General features: G+C 45.6%; 2 protein-coding genes across 3 annotated transcripts in view; both read right to left on the reverse strand.

The window, feature by feature from the left end:
• The window catches only part of CSE1L (chromosome segregation 1 like), a 52145-nt gene extending 42265 nt beyond the window's left edge, over positions 1-9880 (reverse strand). Inside the window, exon 1 of the mRNA XM_044262876.1 lies at positions 9765-9880. The gene's annotated coding sequence lies outside the window, so the exon portion shown is untranslated. The remainder of the gene's footprint in view (positions 1-9764) is intronic.
• Positions 9881-18056: 8176 nt separating this feature from the next.
• Positions 18057-23571, reverse strand: part of ARFGEF2 (ADP ribosylation factor guanine nucleotide exchange factor 2) — a 101171-nt gene continuing 95656 nt past the window's right edge. Inside the window, exons 38-40 of one of the 2 annotated variants that reach the window (XM_044262878.1) lie at positions 22264-22381; positions 21570-21716; positions 18057-21474 (exon numbers count right to left, since the gene is read on the reverse strand). In XM_044262878.1, the coding sequence (XP_044118813.1) occupies positions 21406-21474; positions 21570-21716; positions 22264-22381 (334 nt within the window). In that variant the 3' untranslated portion in view covers positions 18057-21405. Of the gene's footprint in view, positions 21717-22263; positions 22382-23571 lie in introns of both variants that reach the window. The other variant, XM_044262879.1, reaches the window with a different exon arrangement.

Raw genomic sequence — 23571 nt, forward strand, 5'->3', positions numbered from 1 at the left:
CTGTAGAGTTTCATGACTTAATGTACAACAGGAAGGCACTAAAGGATTTTTGAAATGAGTGAAAACTTAATGAAAATGGAGTATATGAGGGGCGCCTGGTTGGCTCAGTGGGTTAAAGCCTCTGCCTTTGGCTCAGGTCATGATCCTGGGTCCTGGGATGGAGCCCCACATCAGGGCTCTCTGCTCAGCTGGGAGCCTGCTTCCCCCACCTCTCTCTGCCTGCTGTGAGCTCTCTCTGTCAAATAAATAAATAAAATATTAAAAAAAAAAAAAAGAAAGAAAAAGAAAAAAAGGAAAAAAGAAAGTGGAGTATATATAAACGTTGGGCTGGCAATGATTTCCAGAATGGAGCTGAGAAGAACAAGTGAAGATGTGTTAGGGCACTTTTATTTTTTAAAATTGGGGGAAGGCAAGATGGGATCAGGAGGGACAGAAACCATAAGAGACTCTTAATCTCACAAAACAAACTGAGGGTTGCAGTGGGGGCGGGGCAGAGGGTGGTGGGGTTATGGACATCAGGGAGGGTATGTCCTATGGCGAGTGCTGTGAAGTTAAGCCTCATGATTCACAGACCTGTACCTGTGGGACGAATAATACATTATATGTTAATAAAAAAAAAATTTAGGAGTGCCTGGGTGGCTCAGTGGGTTAAAAGCCTCTGCCTTCGTCATGATCCCATGGGTCCTGGGATTGAGCCCTGCACCGCTCTCTGCTCAGGGGAGCCTGTTTCTCCCTCTCTCTCTGCCTGCCTCTCTGCCTACTTATGATCTCTGTCTGTCAAATAAACAAATAAAATCTTTAAAAAAAATTTAAAAATATAAATTGGGGGAAGAGCACAATGGCAGATAGTTTGTACAGTTTATATCATTTCATATGATAACCATTTTACATACAAGGAGACTCAGATTAACTAACTTGCCCCAAATCACACATAGTTATAAAAATCAGATTCAAATCATTCTGATTCTACACTCTTCCTATTAACTAAAACTATCTCTCAGGGGGAAATAATAATGACAGGGGACTGAACTAGAGTGGAAACACTGGGGTTAGCGTAGAAAGGTCATCTTGAGTGGAGGGGCGGTCAGCTAATGCCATAGCTAATGCTGTGCTTGTACAGCATATCCCTCTACAGCCAGAAACTACAAACTTCCGAGGAGAATGATTTGTTTGAAACTATCCGTATTCTCCTTGCTTATCTTTTCCTTTAACTGAAAAACGTTTCTATCATAAGGGAAGCCAATATTCTTTTTTTTTTTTTTAAAGATTTTATTTATTTATTTGTCAGACAGAGATCACAAGTTGGCAGAGAGAGAGAGAGCAGGGGAAGCAGGCTCCCTGCTGAGCAGACAGCCTGATGCAGGGCTCGATCCCAGGACCCTGGGATCATGACCCGAGCCGAAGGTAGAGGCTTAACCCACTAAGCCACCCAGGCACCCCGGGAAGCCAATATTCTTATTCAGTAGATTCCTCCATCTATGTATTCACTTCCTTTGACCCAGTGCAAACCACTCTACGGCATGAATATCAAGTACCACTCAACCATACACATACTTCATTGAGAGGCTACCCTGAGGTTTTTTTTTTAAGATTTTATTTATTTATTTGACAGACAGAGATCACAAGTAGGCAGAGAGGCACCCAGGCACCCCCCCCCACTACGCTTTCTGAGTTTTAGATCAAAACTTTGGAAAATAGGGCACCTGGGTAGCTCAGTCATTAAGCAGCTGCCTCTGGCTCAAGCCATGATCCCAGCATCCTGGAATAGAGCCCCGCATCAGGCTCCCTGCTCAGCGGGAGGCCTGCTTCTCCCTCTCCTGCTCCCCTTGCTTGTGTTCCCTCTCTCTATCAAATAAATAAAATCTTAAAAAAAAAAACAAAAAACTTTGGAAAATGCAGGGACACCTGGCTGGCTCAGTCAGTAAAGCATGTGACTCTTGATCTTGTGGTTTTGAGTTCAAGCCACATGCTGGATGTAGAGATTTCTTAAAAACAAAAACAAAAAATTTTTAGATTTCAAGATTTTTAATATTTTATTTTTAAGTAATTTCCACACCCAACATGGCGCTCAAAGAGTCACGGTGCTCCTCTAAGTCAGCCGGATGCCCCTTAAATATAAAATCTTAAAAAGAAAAAAGAAAAAGTTCAGAAAATGCTACACATTATATTCCCCCTCTTTTGGAGATTCACTTTAAAGGTTTCAGGAACTCAAATAATAAGTTATCAGTTTAATGTTGTTAAATCCTGTGTTCCCCCAATTACTTGGCCACAGAACTACTTTATTATATAAAACTTTGGAAAGAGGTGCCTGGGTGGCTCAGTGGGTTAAGCGTTTGCCTTTGGTTTGAGTCATGATCCCAGCCAAGGTCCTGTGATGGAGCCCTGCATTGGCGTCCCGGCTCGGCAGGGGAGTCTGCTTCTCCCTCTCCCTCTGCCCCTGCTCCTGTGTCCTCTCTTGATCACTCTCTCCCAAATAAATATTAAAGAACAAAACAAAACAAAAACAACTTTGGAAAGTGATTTAATTAATTCATTTCCCATTCTTTTTTTGTGCTGAAATGTTTAATCTGTTATGAAATCATGAAAGTTCGCTATTGCCAAACAAAATCATTTATATCAGTGTGTGAGAAAAAAAAAAAAAAAAAAACAACCCAAAAACAAAACCCTGTCTTTCTTTGCCACACAAATTTGTTCTGCCTTTTGAAATTTATGCAAGGCAACATGCTAGAATCTGTGTATATGTGTTGGGAGGATTACAGAGATTAACTGAATCTATTCTGCTGAGTTTTAAAAAATATATCCTTTACTGGGACACCTGGGTGGCTCAGTGGGTTAAGCCACTGCCTTTGGCTCGGGTCATGATCTCAGGGTCCTGGGATCGAGTCCCACACCGGGCTCACTGCTCTGCAGAAAGCCTGCTTCCTCCTCCTCTCTCTCTCTCTCTCTCTCTCTCTGCCTGCCTCTCTGCCTACTTGTGACCTTTCTCTGTCAAATAAACAAATAAATTCTTAAAAATATATATATATATTTATTTTTTTAAGTAGGCTCCATGCCCAGCATGGAGCCAAAGCAGGAGCAGATTCCACGACCCTGAGATCAAGACCTGAGCGAAGATCAAGAGTCCCGACACTTAACCGACAGCCATGCAGGAACCCCCATCCTGTTGAGTTTAATACACTCCTCAGTAATACTGCATTTCACTAACTTTCTCTTCAAGATTTATCTACTTTAGGGAGAGAAAGAGAGCACACACGCTTGAGAGCAGGGGATGGAGCAGAGAGAGAGGAACAGAAAGAATCCCTAAGCAGATTCCTCACTGAGCTCAGATCCCCACACAGGGCTCGATACCAGGCCCCTGAGATTATGTCAAGCAGAAATCAAGACCCAATTGCTCAACCCACTGAGCCATCCAGGCACCCAACTAACTTTCTTCATTATGTTCTTAAAGCACTATACATATCTCAACAAAATCTCTTATATTCCTCATAATTATCTATATTAAAATTAATCCAGGGAGCCTGGGTGGCTCAGTCATTAAGCATCTGCCTTCAGCTCAGGTCATGATCCAAAGGTCAGGTGATCGAGCCCCACATGGGCTCCCTTCTCAGCGGGAAGCCTGCTTCTCCCTCTCCCCCTGATTGTGTTCCCTCTCTTGCTATGTCTGTGTCAAATAAATAAATAAAATCTTTAAAAAAAAAAACCAAACTCTTGGGGCACCTGGGTGGCTCAGTTGGTTAAGCCACCGACTTATAATTGTAGCTCAGGTCATGATTTCACCGGTCATAAGCTCGAGCCCCAAGTCGGGCTCCACATCGGGGAGTTTGCTTGAGTTGCTTGAGATTTTTCTCCCTCTGCCCCTCCACCCACGTGTGAACTCTTTCTAGCACATGCACTCTTTCTTTCTTTAAAATAAATAAATCTTGGGCGCCTGGGTGGCTCAGTTGGTTGGACGACTGCCTTCGGCTCAGGTCATGATCCTGGAGTCCTGGGATCGAGTCCCCCATCGGGCTCCCAGCTCCATGGGGAGTCTGCTTCTCTCTGACCTTCTCCTTGCTCATGTTCTCTCTCACTGTCTCTCTCTCAAATAAATAAATAAAGTCTTTTAAAAAATAAATAAATAAAATAAAATAAATAAATCTTTAAAAAAAAAACCCCACACTCTACTATGGCAGAATCCCATGCAATCTGACACCTCTCAACCTCATTTACCTTCTTTAGGCTCCTTTTTGGCTCTAAGTTCAAGCCATAAAAGCCTTCCCTCTGTTGCATGAACCAGCCAAGACTGTTCTCCAAGCTGTAATAATGCTCTTCCCTCTAATTTGGGTATCATTCAGCTGTCAGCCCACTGTCAACTCAAAAAGGCCTTCTAAAATCTTAAAAAAAAAAAAAAAAAAAAAAAAAAGAGTTGGTTGTTTAACCAACTGAGCCATCAAAAAGGCCTTCTACCTGGGTGGCTCAGTGGGTTAAGCCGCTGCCTTCGGCTCAGGTCATGATCTCAGGGTCCTGGGATCAAGTCCCGCATCGGGCTCTCTGCTCAGCAGGGAGCCTGCTTCCTCCTCTCTCTCTGCCTGCCTCTCTGCCTGCTTGTAATCTCTCTCTGTCAAATAAATAAATAAAATCTTTAAAAAAAAAAAAAGGCCTTCTACCATTACCATCTATCTTGTTCCCATTACACTATTTAAAAAAAAATTTTTTTTTTTTTTAAAGATTTTTATTTATTTATTTATTTGACAAAGAGAGATCACAAGTAGGCAGAGAGGCAGGCAGGGGGTGGGGGGGAAGCAGGCTCCCCACTGAGAAGACAACCCAATGCAGGGCTTGATCCCAGGATCCTGGGATCAGGACCCGAACTGAAGGCAGAGGCCTAACCCACTGAGCCACCCAGGTACCCCCCTCATTACACTATTAACAGCAGTAACCATCAACTGAAATATCTTTGATATACTTGTCATCCTTATTGTAAGCTCCTTAGGGCAGGGACTTTGTATGTCTTGTCTCTGTCATGCCTGGCACACAGAAGATACTCAGTAAGCATTTGTTGAATGAACTAAAGGATGAGTCAATACATCGTTCATCTAAGTAAAACAGGAGTTCTCAGTGTGTATTACAGACTATTTTTCAAGGGTCACTTATGAGGAGCCCCAACTTAACATGGGAACTCTTATATCTGCAAGATAAAAAAATGACAACGTACCCACCATAAGGAACATCAGTTCATTCAAAAGTTTTTCAAGAAAGAAGTGAATCTGAAATTCACCTTAAATTACTGTTCACATATGCCAGTGCTTGTACTCTTGTCTCAGGGCTTTCCACTTACTCTTCCACCTGCCTGAAGAGCTCTCACTCTGGAGAGCTGCATGGCTCACTGCCCACTTCATTCAGGTCTCTTTCCAAGGTCATCTCTTTCCAGAGATGCCTTCCTGGACCACCCTAGCTAAACGAGGACCCATCCCAGTTATTCTCCATTCCCTTACTCTATTTTTCCAAGTTCCAAACTTCCAAATTTTGTAAGGCATACCACTTTGCTTTATTGTATAGGCTTTGTGTTTTGTTCACTTCAGTCTCCCTAGTGCTTTACAATAGTGATAGGTAACCACCACGTATTTCTTGTACTATTTTCAAAAGCTGCACTCCCTTAATTTTTTCCATCAAAAACATTCCACCAGGGGCACCTGGGTGGCTCAGTGGGTTAAGCTGTTGCCTTCAGCTCAAGTCATGATCCTGGGATCGAGTCCCAAGTCCTGAGTCCCACATCGGGCTCTCTGCTCAGCAGGGGACCTGCTTCCTTCCTCTCTCTCTGCCTGCCTCTCTGCCTACTTGTGATCTCTCTCTGTCAAATAAATAAATAAAATCTTTAAAAAATAATAAAAAAATAAAAATTTAAAAAAAACAAAACAAAATTCCACCATTCTACACGTTTGTTCTGATCAATCGTCTGTGACTACAGGAAGAGGTGGGGACAACTGACTCTAAGACCACATGATAAAACAACCCTAAAATGACAAAGTTTAGGTACTAAGTAGGACTATTTGTAAGTTTAAAAAAATAAGTGGAGGGGGGCGCCTGGGTGGCTCAGCGGGTGAAAGCCTCTGCCTTCACCGCTCAGGTCATGATCCCAGGGTCCTGGGATCTAGCCTCGCATCAGGCTCTCTGCTCAGCAGGGAGCCTGCTTCCCTTCCTCTCTCTCTGCCTGCCTCTCTGCCTACTTGTGATCTCTGTCTGTCAAATAAATAAATAAAATCTTTAAAAAAACAAAAAAACAAAAACAAGCCTTTTTTTGTATCTCCCTAGTGACAATGTCTAAAAAAAACAAATGGTAGGGGCGCCTGGGTGGACCAGTCGGTTAAGCATCTGCCTTTGGCTCAGGTCATAATTTCAAGGGTCCTGGGATCCAGCCCTGCGTAAGTCTCCCTGCTCAGTGGGGAATCTGCTTCTCCCCTGTCTCTCTGCCCTCCCTCCACTTGTGTGTGTGGTGCTTCCTAATAAATAAATAATAAATCTTTAAAAAGAAACTGTGGGGCACCTGGGTGGCTCAATTGTTGTTAGGCATCTGCCTTCAGCTCAGGTCATGATCCTAGGGTTCAGGGATCAAGCCCCGCATAGGGCTCTCTGCTCAGTGGGAAGGAAGGCTGCTTCTCCCTCTCCCACTCTCCCAGCTTGTGTTCCCTTTCTCACTGTGTCTCTGTCAAATAAATAAAACTAAAAACAAAAAAAAAAAAAAAAAAAAAAAAAAATCATAAGCTTAACCCACATTTGGGAAAGCGTGAAAAATCAGGTAACTTTAGAGAATATTCCACAGGTATTCACAATATATTTGCAAGATCGATGTCTAATTAAGCGATCTAATTCGGCCACAGGTGAAAGTCCTATGACTCTTGAAAATATTAGCAATATGTAAATGTAGAAAGTGTTATTGATTTTTTAAAAAAGATTTTATTCATTCATTAGTGAGAGAGAGACAGAGCACACACACAAGCAGGGGGTAAAGGCAGAGGGAGAGGCAGAAGCTGACTTCCCGCTGAGCTGGGAGCTCGATGTGGGGCTCAATCCCAGGACCGGGAGATCAGGATCCGAGCCGAAGGCAGATGCTCAACCATCTGCAGCACCCAGACACTCCGTGTTACCGATTTTAAAATAAAGATTCCAAACTTGACATGGAAAATCCATTATTTTGCCTTTATATGAGATACGTTACTTTTTCCACAGATCTTTGGAAATGCCTACCAATTCAGTTAAAAAAGAAAACACATGTACCACAAGAAATCAGTGATGACAGACTTATCTAAATTCCAAGTTCTTCTTGCTGAATGAATGGCTGAACCTATGTCTAGCCTCTTCCCACAGGCCCTCAGTTATGGATGAAGACTTTTGGAACAAAAACTTTGCTTTCCAAGGCCATCTCACAGACATCTGTGACATAAGCTGATCCAAGATCTGTGCTTTTTCCTTAGATATTTCCTCCACATTAAAGAACCATTCCTGAGTCCTTACATCTGGGGAAAGGGAAAGAAATCTAATGAATGAAAAGTATCTAGCACACACATATCAAGAATAGACCCCAACACCTCGACCCGCACTCCTCCCAAATCTAATCACAGGAACAGACCACTTAGAATCAAATCTAAACTGTACATAGTCTACAAAACCCTATGATCTGGCCCCTGGATGCCTCTCCTTCCTCCATACACTACTGTAGCAAACTGGATTTTCCTCCAATATTCCAGTATTTTAAGTCTGTTCCTGTTCTCAAGCCTCTGTACTTACTTTCTATTCCCTCTGCCTGGAATGCTCTGTCCTCTTACCTTTGCATGGCTGATCTCGGGTCAAATATCACCTCTTTAGAGAAACTTTTTTTTTTTTTTTTGGAAAAGGGGAGGAAAGGAGGGGAGAGACCAAGAGAAGGTGGGGAGAGAGAGAAGGTGGGAAGGACAGAGAATCCTAAGCAAACTCTACACCCAGCACAGAGCATGACACGGGACTCATTCTTACAACCCTGAGATCATGATCTGAGCCAAAATCAAGCTGGACCCTTAACCAGCTGAGCCACTCAGGTGCCCCCAGAGAAATTACCCAATTCATTTATTTGTATTACAGTTTCCTTCTCCCATTAGCATATAAGTTCCCCAAGGGAAAAGACCTTATCCTTTTTTATTTCTTCACTGTATTCCCAGAGTGGGATGCTCTGTAGTTACTAGATGAATGAACGAACAAACTAATTCCAAAGCTAGAGTACTGCTCTCAAACACATCCGAACCTGTAGAGGAAACCTTCCGTCCCAGCCTCCAAGTAGCAGAAATAAAAGTAACCAAATGGGAAGAGAAAACTCCCTTGCACTGGTAGAAAGAAGTCGAAGTGTCTTGGAGGGAGATAAGGTGAATCAAGCATCCCAGGAACTGTGCAGATAGTGGAGACACACACACAGGTAAAAAAAAATCCAACTATGGGGAGGGGGCTTAGGCGAAGAGAAAAGTACACAGGTGGGATCCAAGAGTAAAAAGTGCCCCTTCTCTGCCTCCAAGGACTAACAACACTTGTGCATCTACCACGTGGTAAGCACTCATCACCAGAATTTAGCCCTGAACAGGACAGGCAAGTTCACAACCCAGCAGCTGAGAAAGACAATGAACAACGCTAAGTAATTCTACTTAGAGATAAATGCCATTACGTCTAAAGTTGGAAGAAGTCCTCAGAGAACTTGGCCAAAGAAGGTATAAGGGGGCACGAGACTTAAAGGACAGGGACCCAGCCTTGCAAAGCTCGGATATTAACGATTTCCGAGCAAACGAAAGGCACACCCAAACGCTCTACGGTGGGCACGAGCTTGGAACACTTAAGAAAACAGAAAGTCAGCAGTGGCTTTGGGTGGTCATTCGGGCCGCTTCGGGTGGGACTCTGCAAACCACGGTAGTAACTCCGCGGATCCTCAAGGCCACTTTGCGAAGCAGATGGTTTTCAACCCCACTTTGCGGATAAGGAAATGGGGAGACTCCGAGGGATGAAGCGACTAGCCCTACACCGCACTCCCAGGGAGGTCAACTCTGGAACCAACCCAGGCCTTGTTAATTCCAAAGCTCAGGCCCCCGAACCACCACACTCTCGAGTCTCCCCCGGAGAGCGGGACCCTATAACCCTGGGCAGGTGCATGGACTAGAATGCGACCCTCAAACAACCCAGCAAAGTGAGATCACGACGCCCATTTACAGTCAGGGAGACTGAGGCACAGGGAGATTAAAGGCCTCCCCTTCTGATCAGAACGTGAGTCCCGGGGACCGGGGAAGAGACCGTCTGGGCGGCGGCCGGCTCCCGCCCCGCAGCCCGGCCGGACAGGCCTCGCCGCGGAACCCCGCTCACGTTGCGGGTGGCCGGGAGCGACGAGGACGGACGCGCGGGTGCGACCAATGAGAGGCGGCCTTCCCGAGCGGCCCGGCGGCGGTGCGGCCAATCCGCGCGGCGCTGGCGGGGGAAGGGGCGGGTGCTCGGGCGGCTCGCGTTAGGCCGCGCCTCGGGGGCCCTCGCCCCTCACAGGCCCCGGGGCCGCCCCGCTTGGGCCTGAGCCCTGCGACGCCGCGAGGTTAGGCGAGGCCCGTCAGCGCAGGCAAAGACCTCGCCCGAGGGCACCGCCCGAAGCACGGCCCGCATTCCGCTCTCGCCCAGAGGCGCGGTCTTTGCTTCTCAGCTCTCGGAAGTGTCAGGAGCGCGGCATCCCTCCCTCAGCGGGGTCCCGAGAGGCCACCCTGCTAGGCCGTGCACGCCCCGGGTCTCACCTCTTGGGGACACGGGAACGGAGAAGGGAATCTCAGCCGCGGACTGTAGCCGGCACTACCCACCCCCGCTGCCGCTCCGCCTCACATTCAAACCCCGGCAAAATGGCGCGGCGGCGAGGCTGCGGCCCGGGCGCATGCGTGAGCGGGGCAGAGGCGGGGGGCGGGGCCGGGGCGCTCAGGCTCCACCCAGGCTCGAATGGCCAATCGCGGCCGGCTCTGTGTTTGCGCTGACGTCACAAGCGACAATGCTCTTTGGATCAGACCGCGGGTTGGGGCATCACAATCCCCATTTTCTGAGAACTGACGCTGGTTCAGCGAGTGCCGCCGGAGTGCGACCTAGTCTGATGTAGGGCTGCAGGGAGGCACGTAGTAGGTCTTCTTTAACTGCTGAACGAACTCCTCAAAGTCACGTCCATAACCTCTCAGACCGAGGAGAACTTTCTCCCCTCGCAGAGCGCCGCCTTTAGAGGAAGAGGCAGATCTTGATACGCTACGAGAAAATTTAAAACGGTGATATGACAGGCAGTGACTTGGAAGGTCATTGGTTGGTCAGAGAAGACCTCTGAACAAGTGACACTTGACCTGAATTTCAACAAGGAGACAACTGTGTCAAGATCCTCCCGGAGAACATTCCAGGAGGAGGGGTTGTCAACAGCCTGGGCTCGCTCTCGGGCAGTAGTGAGCTGGCCTGGGGCTTAATGAAGTGCCGAGAGGCGGGAGATGAAGTTAGAGAGGCCAGCAGCGGCCAGAAGATGTAGGCCTCTTAAGCCCTGTTTAGATTAGGTCTCACTCTCAAGGCATCCAAACCTACGCTTTAAAAGGCCCACCAGTTGCTGTGTGGGATGGAGTGTATGGGGGTGGGGGCGAAGAGCCTGAAGCAGGGAGCCTGGAGAGAGAGGTGGAGCCATGATGCCCCGGATTCCAGTGAGTAGCTGTGCATAGGGAGACAAGTGGACAGCTTCAGGATATGCTCTAGAGGTAGAGCCTGTAGGATCTTATGATCCATAAAGGGTGACAATGACAGGAAGCAATGAGGACTTACGGAAATCTCAGCCCTCACTTTCAGCCACAAGCAGGCCCAGGCCCAGCGGTTGCGGAGCCCATCCCTTGCAACTGCTAGCTTGCTACCCGGGGACTGCAAGGCGTGTATCTGGTTATCAGTCGAGGGAACAAATACGCTGAGAACACAGAATTACACAGGCACTGAGAACGCAGCATTCTCAGCACATCATGACTCTGTCCCAACCTCTGCCCTAAGACATGACCAAACCTGAACATGGCTTCTAGCAGTATAAGACCCTGATCCTAGGATGACCCCAGTGGCCCCCACCCCCACCCCAACGCGCGCTTACACACACACACACACACACACACACACACGCAACTACTTGAGAAAGCTCAATGCCTCCAGGAGAATTTACTGTTTGTTCTAGTCTACACCAGAGTATACGCCCCAAACTTCCTTTCTTAGAGCATTTACTAAAAAGGATTAGAATTGTGAATCCTTCTTCTGTCCCTTTGAGATGTCGATGTATCTCCTTCAATTCAGGATTATCTTTCTCAATGATCTGAAAGCCATTCCTTTGAAATACAGTCATCAGAAAGGTAAAGCCTGTTTCTCTGTGTTGGGGGCAGATGGGAGCCTAACCTTGATAATTGCTAGCTAGCAGACAGAGCAGGCCTGGTGACATTTACACCTACTGACCCACCAATGCTTCAAATTTTCACCTTGGCCCTCACTCTCTCCCCAATTCCCTCCTCCTCCTTTAAAATGCCCAATCAGGGATGCCTGGGTGGCTGAGTCTTTGAAGCGGCACCCTTCGGTTCAGGTCATGATCCCAGGGTCCTGGAATCAAGTCCTGAATCTGGCTCCCTGCTCAGGGAAGTCTGCTTGAGATTCTCTACCCCTTTGCCGCTCACATGGTCTCTCTCTCCAAATAAATAAAATCTTTTTTTTTATAAAGATTTTATTTATTTGACAGAGAGAAATCACAGTTAGGCAGAGAGGCAGGCAGAGAGAGAGGAGAAAGCAGGCTCCCTGCGGAGCAGAGAGCCCGACGCGGGGCTCGATCCCAGGACCCTGGGATCATGACCTGAGCTGAAGGCAGAGGCTTTAACCCACTGAGCCACCCAGGCGCCCCCAAATAAATAAAATCTTAATAAAATAAGGGGCACCTGGGTGGCGCAGTGGGTTAAAGCCTCTGCCTTCAGCTCAGGTCATGATCTCAGGGTCCTGGGATCAAGCCCCGCATCGGGCTCTCTGCTCCGCAGGGAGCCTGCTTCCCGCCCGCCATCTCTCTGCCTGCTTTTGATCTCTGTCTGTCAAATAAATAAATAAAATCTTTTAAAAATAAAAAATAAAATACCCAATCCCTTCTGCACGGTCGGAATCAACTCTCTCGCACTGTATCTGAATGAAATCTGTTTTTACTTATTTTTTTTTAAAGATTTTATTTATTTGACAGAGAGAGATCACAAGTAGGCAGAGAGGCAGGCAGAGAGAGGGAGGGAGGGAAGCAGGCTCCCTGCTGAGCAGAGAGCCCGATGCGGGACTCGATCCCAGGACCCTGAGATCATGACCTGAGCTGAAGGCAGTGGCTTAACCCACTGAGCCACCCAGGTGCCCCTGTTTTTACTTCTTTAATGATGTCCAACTTTATCTTTGACTGCACCCTGGCTATGAACATGTAAGAGCAATTCCCGAGATTAAAATGCAAAAATTGCTCTGTTTGAAAGGGTCATGGATGTAACATTTATTTATTTATTTATTTATTTATGACAGAGTGAGAGAGAGCGAGCGAGCACAAGCAAGGAAGGGGATCAGTGGGAGAGCAAACTCCCCACTGAGCAGGGAGCCCAATGCAGGGCCCAATCCCAGGACCCCAGGGTCATGACCCGAGCCAAAGGCAGACACTTAATGACTGAGCCACCCAGGCACCCCTGGGTGTAACTTTTTGTAAAATTATTCAACATCTCTCCCTTCAGTCCACAGACCCTGCAAGTTCTGGCCCCTGCCTTTCTGACCTCATCGCCTTCCTCCCGCCCACTCTCCACCCTCACTCAACCTAGCCGCCTGGCCTTCCTTTCTGTTCTTCCAAGCTCCAAGCTTATTCCCACCTCAGAGTGTTTGTACTGGCCCTTCCCTCTGCCTGGAATGCTCTTCTAGACCTCTGAGTAACTGGCTCCCTTTGTACATCCAGATTCCTGCTCAAATGCCATCTCCGCAGAGAGGCCTTGTCTGAAGATTGCTCACTCACCACACCCAATCACTCGACATGTAGGGGTTCCAGATTTTTTTTTAAAGATTTTATTTATTTATTTGACAGAGAGAGAGTGGGAGATCATGAGCAGGGGGAAAGGGGTAGAGGGAGAAGCAGACTCCCCGCAGAGCAGGGAGCCCGGTGCAGGACTTGAACCCAGGATCTTGGGATCATGACTTGAGCCGAAGGCAGACGCTTAACCAACTGAGCCACCCAGGCACCCAGGTTTGCCAGATTTAACAAGTAAAATACAGGACACCCAGTTCAATGTGAATCTCAGAAAAGCAATGAATGATTTTTTAGTATAAATGTTGCATGGGACATACTACTAGAAGGTCATATATCGTTTATCTGAAATTCACATTGACTCAGGTGTCCTGTATTTTATCTGGCAACCTTAGCCTCAATCTATCATTGTTTCTTCATAGCATTTATCACTTTGCAACTGTCTTTGTTAATTGCTCCCCCCTCCCTGCCATCAGCTTAACTCTATTAGACTATTAGGACTCTATTAGAACAAGGACCTTATTTATCTCATTTACAGCTGTGCCCCTGGCACCTAGTACACAGCACTTGCTCCATAAGTATTTACTGAATGTTGAATGAAATGCCCTATATGAATAAAGTCTATTGAGAAAGGTATGTTATTAGGACACTGGGGGAAAAGATATATTTTTACCATTGCAGCAACAAGTAATTGATCATACTAACCTGCTTTCCTAGACAAAGACTTCCCTCCAGTCCTGGTGAGAACAACCGTAATGATTTAAGAATTTCCCATCTTTGAACGCTAATTGCGAAGGAAGCTGGCTCGCATCTCTGCCAGGAAGCCCTGGAGTGTGCCAAGATTAACATGTCTGTGGACATGTCTAGTGGTGCCCACTCCCCTCGCCCTTTCAACCGGAAGAAGAACCATGCAGGTGAGGGTCACAAAAAGGTTGGTGTGTCCTCCTCCTCTAGTCTCCATGGGTGATACCTGAAGGCTCCCTTGGGAATTTCTACCACCTCACCCTTCCCCACCGCATCTTGAGCACACACTCCCAGGTTTGCCACGACTGCCAATGTGCACATGGTGAAAAATTCACTCGGTACAAACATGAGAGGATTTGGTCCTTTGCTAATTAAGACATGCACTGTAGGTAGTCTATTATGTTCTCTATGTCCTTTTACTTAATTTTGCTTCATCAGATGCTGAGAGGCATGTTGGTCTCTCACCATGATTCTGGCTTTGTCATGGTTAAAGTGTACTCAGTTGTCTTGTACGTTTTGAAGCTATCAGGTAGACTAGGCTCGTGCTATTTCTTCCCGATGAAGTCTGCCTACCATCTGACGCTGTGAAATATTCCTCTTTGGGCCTTTCAGACCTCTCCTCTTCCAATTCTATTTGTCTGACATCAATATTGTTAGATCTGCTTTCTTTTGGTTAACAATTTCCTGGCATATCTTTTTATCCCCCCTGCTTTGTTGAGATAGAATTGACATATCCTGACACATTTTACCGGACCTTTACTGTCCCTCTTTGATCTGTTGTAGCATACTAGTTAAGAGCATGGGGGCACATGGGTGTGTCTGCCTTCAGCTCAGGTCATGATCCCAGGGTCCTGGGACAGAGGCCTGCATTGGGCTCCCTGCTCATCGGGAAACCTGATTCTCCCTCTCCCTCTGCCTGCTGTTCCTTGTGCTTGTGCTCTTTCTCTCTGTCAAATAAACACAATCTTTAAAGAAAAAAAAAAAAAAGCATGGACTTGGCTACCTAGGTTAAACCTTCATGAAATCTGTATGACACTGGGCAAGTTACTTATGGTGGAGCTCTTTGATCTCTACAGGAGTGTAGGCAATAGTAATTTGCTTCTCAGGGGGCCTGGGCAGATGACAGAGCCAGGAAAGATGAGGCCTGTGGAACAGCACCTGAAAAATGTCAACCGTTTGATGATGTTAGCTCTTATCTCCATCCCGAAACCGGGTGGCAATATATTTTTGACATCCTCCCATTGTCCCCAGTCCTGCATTTTCCCAGGTGGTACAGCTGTAGACCTGGCCAGGCCTTTGGACCTTGGCTTGGCCCCTATGCTTTAGAGTGTGTGGCTCTGGTCCCGCTCCAGCTGCCCACAGGTGAGGGGTCCATGCAACCAGTGGGTGGGCGTGCTCACCCAGAACCCTTATCACCTCCTTTCAGACCTTGTTCTGGTTTGCACAGGACCCTGGAATTCCCCACTGACAAGCCCCAAACCCTCTTGCAGGGTCTGTAGAAACCTCTTGGCTGGGTCACTCCTGAGAGCAGATACACGGCTGCTGTGAGCACTCCTCCACTGACTGTATGACTTGGGGACAGATGTGTTTGCAGGGGGTTCAGACAGCTGCATATCACACACACACATTCAGAGCCTTGTGGTACAGGTTGAGGCTCGGGGTGGGAAGAGAAAGGGGGCAGGACAAGGGCTGATTTCTTCCCATACTGCTGGGTTCTGGCCTGGAACTCTGAGGAGCTTGAGAATTCAGTGTTTGATTTCCAGGTGTTGCAAAGGTTTTGTCAAGGAAGGAGGATGGAATGTTTACTATTTTGACATATAACTTTTATTTATGTACTTATTTTAACGATTTGGTTTTTTAAAAAGATTTTATTAATCTATTTGAGAGAGAGAGAAAGAGAGAGAGAGCGCGCAGGGAGAGGGACAGAGGAAGAGGGAAAACTGGACTCCCCGCTGAGCAGGGAGCCCGATGTGGGATTCGATCCTGGGATGCTGGATCCTAACTTCAGCCAAAGGCAGACCCTTAACCGACTGAGCCACCCATATAATTATATATTATAATATATAATATATTATATAATATATATTATGTATAAATATTTATTTATTTTAGAGAGAGGTACCAGGAAAAGGAGGGGCAAAGGGAGAGGGAGAGAGAATCCCAAGCTGATTCCACGGCTGAGCGTGGAGCCTGATGTGGGGCTCAATTTCATGACCTGGAAATCACAACCTGAGCTGAAATCAAGAGTCGGACACTTGGGGAGCTGGGTGGCTCAGTTGGTGGAGCATGCGACTTGATCTCGGGGTCCTAAGTCTGAGCCCATATTGGATGTAGAGATTAAGAAAGTGAATAAATAAATAAATAAATACACTTTAAAAATGGAGGTGTAATGCTATCTATTTCATACAGTTGCTGTATGGACATACAGACTTCCTGTCTGCAGTGCAGTAAACGATCAGTAATGTTAGTTCTTTAAAAAAGTGATGTTGATAGCCTGCTTATTGCTGATGCCCCCCCAAAAGGGGCAGAAAGTTAGCACAAATCCTTCTGTACACAGTTATTTATTCCAGCTTTCATGAGCTGTTCCACTGGCCTCTCATATAGAATGGTGCTTGCTTTTTGCTTGTTTCTCAGAAACCCATAGCACTCTGGACAAGAAAATCAATATGCTATCATTTAAGCTCAAATTCACTCAAGCTAAGAAGTTTACCAGAACACATGGTGCTTCTTGAACACAAATCAAGATACATTCTTCAAGCAAATCTAAATTAGGTCGGTGAAGGAGCTATAGAAGCTTTACGCAACGATGGGAGTCTCTGGGAAAGATGAAAACTGCCTTATATAAAAATTATCTGCAAAGGCTCAATCTTCAGTTGAGCACTAGATAAAGCTGGCTTGTGTCTGGAAACAGACATGTTTAAAAATATTAAAGTCATTTCTGCCAGAATCCTCGCGGAGTCCTCAACCCTTCTTCCGCTGTGGGTATGTCGGGACATTTACTAAGCCGTCACTCCCAAGATGTGACACAGATAACTAACTCAAGGAAGATTTGGCAGGTTTCTTGAACTGGACAACAGGCATGTTACACGGCTTTGCAAAAATTCCAGGGAACTACTCTGGTCCTTTGAAAAAGGAAATGTACTTTTGTCTAAAACGTGTTCCAGTCTGTGGGTAGGGAGGGTACCGCTGCAGCATCATGATGAAATTACTTTGCAAAATGCTTACATAATAGCACTTTAAGTAAATTACGTGGAGTTGGTCCTTCCTCAACCAGTGACCTCAGCATGCCCTCCTTTCTAAAATGGGTAAGCAGAAGTGACTTTTTTTTTTTTTTTTTTAAACAGGAAGGCCAAAGAAAGCTGACCGTATCTGCCACAGACTCACTGTAACACCAAAGAAGGCTTTTTAGATTCAGAGTCAGATTAGTTCAGGGGTTTTCAACCTCAGCACCAGTCAGAACTTGAGGCTGGGTAAATCCTCCTGGTGGAGGCTGTTTACCAGCATCCTGCCCACCAGCCTACCACCTGCTGCGACAACCCAAAATGTCTCCAGACATTGCCAAGTGTCCCAAGTGCCCCCTGGGGACAGAAATGAAAATTCCTCAGGGCAGCAGGTTGAAAATGACTGCTCTAGATAAAAGCCAGGCACTACCTGCTACGGTGAGATAAAGACTCTTTAGAAACCTTTTCTTTTTGTTCTTTACCGGAAGGACCTGATATGCAGGAACACAGAGAGTCATCGTTCTACTCTAATAAATTAATAAGGAAGAAAAGTTATTAGTTCATTTCAGCAGGGGGAGTATTATAAGTACAATGGTGATTTACAATTTTAGAGTATTTCAGAAAGAATGGATTCTGAATTCAGAGGCAGTAAAGCCAAGTGGCACCCTTTGTGAACCTTAGAATTGCCCTCCACTCAGTGTCCAAGGTGGCTACCCTGTCAGTCTTCCTTTGCAAACCTGCCCTCAACGCCAGCAAGAGGAGATTTTTGTCTTCTTTTGGGAATTCACCCACTGGTCAAACTAATTCATGAGTTAAGTGAATTCAAGAGACTAATAAAAATCTTCTCATGACTGGGGAAGAAATGAACCTTACTTAAAGTAATTAAACCCCACAATTAATATTTTCCCATTAGAAATTATTTTCATTAACTATTGAGGCCAAATTTTACTACCAATTGAGAATTACAAGCTTATAGCTGCCACAAGAACAAATGTACCCAAAACTACAGGTTGAGATATATATATACATATATATATAAAAATTATTATATTAAAAACAGCTTTCCTTTTAAAACTTTATTGATTTACCACCTGATTAAAGCATGGGATTTTAACAGTATTATACATAATATTTTTACATAGAAAACTTTACATAGCATTTCATATTATATAATTCGGCTTATTCTTTCAAAAATGTATACATCCATTGGGCAAGGAATGCTTTTCATTAAATTACCAATATTAAATGCACTTAATCATCGTGTATAGATTAAACAAAAGTAGCTATTAACTAACTTTTAGGCATTTTAAGGAGGTAAAACATACATTTTGCACATAAAGAAATATTTGATGCAAATATGAAGATAAAATTTTTAAAAAATTAGAACACTGAGAAAAACTACACCTTTGATGAGTGTCTTTTTTTTTTTTTTGAGAGCAAGGATTTCCAGATAGACTCATTCTTTTAAATATTCAGCTTTGGTTTCTTTGTTTCTCCAACTGCAAAGCTGCTGATAGCAAAACTCCAAGATTTCACATGAGTTCAAGCTACGTCTGCTTTAACACAAATGTTAAAAGAGAACTCAGAGAATGCAGTAGTAAGGATCTTGCTTCTGTCTCAGCCCATATCCATTTGCATCGTAACAACAAACATCTGAATGGGACAGTCGTACTTGCCTCCGTTAGCAGGTTCCTTCAGTAACTATAAAGACTATGTAATGGAGAGCCGTAATTGCAAAAGTACAACAAAAAGGTCTAGGGTTTTTTGTGGGTTTTTTTTTTTTTTTTGGCATTTTGTACAAAAGTCACCTGTCAGAGGAAAATGTTTGTTTCCAGATATTATGATACAATTTCCATAATGTAGTTCTTTGGTTGTACGTGAGGAGTAACAGGAAAAAGGTGTATTTGACTCTAAAGATGCATATTAGCAATCACATTTCCCATCCACGTTTGTTGTTAAGATGCCAGAGCTGGTGATTTCCCTAAAAGACAGCGCAGAAAAACAAAATTGCTCAAAGTAGCAGTGTTGTAACAAAAACTTCTCTAGAGACCCAGCACATAGAATCAACACTTAAAGTATCCTGACAAAGAAATAAGGCCTTGGAAATGCTTCATCTTCTCTAACTTTGCTAGTGAATGGTGTCCTGGCCCCAGGGTGCCGTCACACACACTCTCCTCACTAGTGTTTCAGTGGCACAAGCCACATTTACCAGGAGATAGAACAGATTTATTCACAAAGTAGAATTTAGGCTGAATGGCTTATTAGTAGAGGTAAGGAATTCCTCTGTACTTCACGGGCCACTGGCAAGAAAAATTACCCCAAATGGTTTGACATCCCGGTTTTTAAAAGGCTCCATGCTGGTATGATTCAAATGCCTCATTCAGAAAATCCAATGTTTTAAAAGACAGAGTTAAAAAAAAAATTCAAAGCTGAACGTTTGGGCCTGGAACAAAATGAGCTCACACACTTCCCGCTCTGCAAGAGGTGGCAAGAATGAAAGAGAAGGCAGGAAGACTCCGGCGGCGGGGTCACCGTTGAAGACAACGGCACGTGAGAACCTCAGAAGGAAAGCGGAAGTCTCCAGGTGGGGACACAGTGGCACGTTCCTGTGCATGCCATCAGGACAGATGTGGATGGAGAGCCCGGACGTATAGAGGCTGTGACCGACCACAGTACCAGGGAGGGAGTCTCGGCTGCAGCATAAGGACGTAACGCATTCCAGGACAAGGTAAGTCAAAGGTGCTGACGTTTTCCATTCACAGTAAAATTCTCCCACGGTCCTTTCCTCTCAAATTATATAGCTCCTCTTCTCCAATGTATGTAAGTAACATAAAAACCTAAACCTGCTCTTTTTTTTCTTTGGTAGAGAAATTAAAATACTTTGGGGGAAAGAAAAAAAAAAAGAGTACTGCCAGCCCAAACCAAACATTCCTCAAGGCTGTAAAACACAAACAAATTTAAGAACTCAGTTTCTTAGGAAACAAAAGCACCAGAAATCCTTCTCTATGAAGAAAAAAAATATCTGATTTTAGATAGGTTCCCAACTTGCTAACTTCTAAGGCACCAGAGTTGACATCAATATAACCCAGTTTCCAGGACTGAAGGGCACAGGCGGAGTCTGGGTGTGTTATGACTCCGTGTAACACTGCTTCCACGGGGAGCGGGAGCGTGGCTCTCGGGAGCCCTGGGTGAGGGGGCAGGGTCAAGTTCATGTGCTCTTCCTCAACCACCCAGAGTAAATAAATCCAGCTTCTGACCAGACCGCCTGCAGGCGTCAGGCCCCACTCACGGAATCTTTTACAGAAGCTGCTGCATCAGGATTCGGTCCTAACTCCAGTTAAGACTACTGCACCTTTGTTAACACAGTAAGGGCTCCCAGAAGCCAACCCTTCCAAAGAATGCAGTTCCGAGGCTCGAGTTCTGGCACCTGGGCACAGGCCATCTCCCGCCACGGTCACGGTTCAGCCGAGCTGGCCCCACCACAGCACAGGCTGACTCTGGGTCAAGGACTCATGCCATGTGGCTGGGGAGTTTCGCAGGTGGCCCCTCTCCCACACAGCCGCCATCCCTCTCTGGAGGCCCCTGAATGGGGACTGTGCAAAAGCAGGGACGCTAAACTCACTATTCTGAGGTAAAAATAAAAGGTTTACTCAAATATAAATTAACTCTGTTAAATTACTTCATTTTTGTTACCACTTCATATATTAGATGAGAGGGTGTGAGATGGACAATCTATTTCGGAAATTTTCATACCCATCCACAAATACTTACTTCCAAGGAAGGCTACTTGTCTTCATTACGTTTTTTACTTTTTCCTACAGACTTTTTCTCCCCAGGTTACTAAAACATGGAGGGCCAGGAGGCACTACCTTTTTAAATTTTTTAACCTTGCAAGCTTTTAATTCTAACTTAATTACTAAACTCTGCTTTCAGTGAGATCTTCAATAATAGCTTTTCATAAAGTACTTTAAAAATCACTCAGACGTTAACAAAACAAAAACAACCCTTCTCCCCGACTTTCTCCAAACTAATCTAACTACAGCTGACTCACAACTGACAAAAACATTCAAAATTCTCCAACACACTCAAACGACGACAAAAAATCCAGCATATTTTAGGCGGCGTTTAGCCGTTACAAGAAATTTTATTAACGTACTCTCTAATAATCACGAACCTCTACAGCTACGTTCAGTATTTTCAAGGAGCGCAACCTCCTCCGACAGAACACATACAGCCGATCACGGGACTCTGCTAGGAAATGGTGCATGTGCGGCGACAGGCTTAACAGTCTAGCCAGGAAGATGGAATGATGAGATGAAACAGATTCCCCACCTACTGTGTCAACTGGGTATGCAACACTTTAATGGAACAGCACGTCTCAGCCAGGGACTGATGGGACCCGCGTCGAGGTCAGTCTCCTCCAGGCCATTCTGAGCTCCCAGATGCCGACTCCGTTTCTATGATCTGACCCTCCACGAGCTGTGCCAGGCAGAGGTGGCGTGAACGATCTGCAGAGCTGCAGCAGTGGCCCCCAGGGACCAGGGCTACCACACTGGGGACAGTGTCCCTGGTACCTGGGATGGCTCTTCTGGAATCCATATCTTATAGACAACACCTATCCGCAGGAAGAACTTGCGCAGAACTGCTCGGAGCTCAGGAATCAGGTCAAACTGCATAATTTCACACAAGTAGGGGTAGTACATAGAAGCGTGTGCTTTAAACTTGAGGTAGGAGAGAAGGAGAAGGATCAAATTAGACAAGGAGCTCCTTTTTTGGGCACTAGTTTCTCAAAAGTATTCATCTCGCCCTGGAACCTCCTGCAATACTGGTGTTTTTTTCTTGCTATTTAAAAAGTTGGTGTGAAAAATTTGCAAATTAGAATGTCTTTTAGTTATGTCTACTCCAAACACAAATTCTTTGGGGACAGCTTTGCTACCAAAGTCAACGTTCGGTTCAGCAAAGCAGATTCCCTCTTCTGAACCACGGCTTTGCTATCTGGACCCTCTCTTCCAACACAGCCACACTCAAAATCCCTGCAGTTCAACTGCTGTGTGCATGGTTTCAACATCAGCCTTTCTCCACTGGGGATCTTTGAGAGAGAGAGCCCCAGCATGATACAGCATGCTTTGTAATGAATGAACTTTCCTCTGACGAATCTAGAATGCTGCCAGTTATGGAAGAAGTAAGGAAATCATTACTTTAAATACTGAGTAAAAAGGCACCCAAACCTAGATCCTAGTGGGGACATTAGAGTTTCCTGGTGTTTACCTTTTCATCGTTTATTTTGAGGGTTTTTGTTAGAAGTAACAACAGAAGACTTGTCCAGGCCTCCCGATGGCTCTCAGAATTCACGGTGATGAAGTAGGCAAGGGCCTCACTGCACACGCTGGAGAACAAGAGAGGGGGAGACACGTCAACCGCACTGACCACTCACATTCTACCGGAGGGGAGAAACTTTTTTTTTTTTTTTAATTTATTTGACAGAGATCACAAGTAGGCAGAGAGGCAGGCAGAGAGGGAAGCAGGCTCCCTGCCGAGCAGAGAGCCCAACTCAGGGCTCAATCCCAGGACCCTGGGATCATGACCCGAGCCGAAGGCAGAGGCTTTAACCCTTTGAGCCACCCAGGCGCCCCTGGAGGGGAGAACTCTGTTCTTGCAACAAGTAAGTTGCTACTCTGGCCCTGCCACCTGGAGCAAATCACTAAGCCTCAGTTTCCTCAGCTGTAAAACAGGGAGAGATGACTGTACCAAACTCAGGGGTTGCTGTGTAGTTGAACTGAAGCCTGCCTGTTGATGTCGGCTCGGCCCAGGGCCTGCTCACAGCTTAGGGCCCAATCAGCATTTGCACACAATTAACACAGAGCCAATCATCCACAGCTGACCACACACTGCCTTTCTCTCTCTCCTCCTGTCATATACAGTTGCTGCTGCTTTTTAAAGTAATCACCACCACCAATGTGGGGCTGAAACTCAACCACCTCGAGATCGAAAGTTGCAGCCTCCACCAACGGAGCCACACAAGTGTCCCTCTGAGACATTTTCTTTTCTTTTCTTTCTTTTTTTAAAGATTTTATTTATTTACTTGACAGAGACACAGTAAGAGAGGGAACACAAGCCAGGATAGTGGGAGAGGGAGAAGCAGACTCCTCACTTGAGCAGTGAGCCTGATGCAGGGCTTGATCCCAGGACCCTGGGATCACAACCCAAGCCGAAGGCAGATGCTTAACTGACTGAGCCACCCAGGTGCCCTCTAAGACATTTTAAGTAGATTCCATAACAGTGGGATTACTGCGTCAAAGAGAGAGACTGAACATTTTAAGGCTCCTGATTTTAATGCCACCTGCTTTCTGGAAAAATGCCCTCCCTGTACATTCCCACTAGCATTAGGAGCCAGGAGAGTGTATGTCTTATCACATGGCTGTCAGCATCACATGTTAATGGTTTTAAATCTTACAAGAGTGTAAAGGGCTTAAACATAGCATCTGGCTCATAGGAAGCTGGGTGGCAAAGATCTACTTTTCTGTCGGGGGCTATCTCCATGCTATCCCACTGTCTCCCCATTGCTGCATTTCTGCG

The sequence above is a fragment of the Neovison vison genome, chromosome 8 (genome assembly GCF_020171115.1).
Source record: "Neovison vison isolate M4711 chromosome 8, ASM_NN_V1, whole genome shotgun sequence".
NCBI classification, from domain to species: Eukaryota; Metazoa; Chordata; class Mammalia; order Carnivora; family Mustelidae; genus Neogale; species Neogale vison.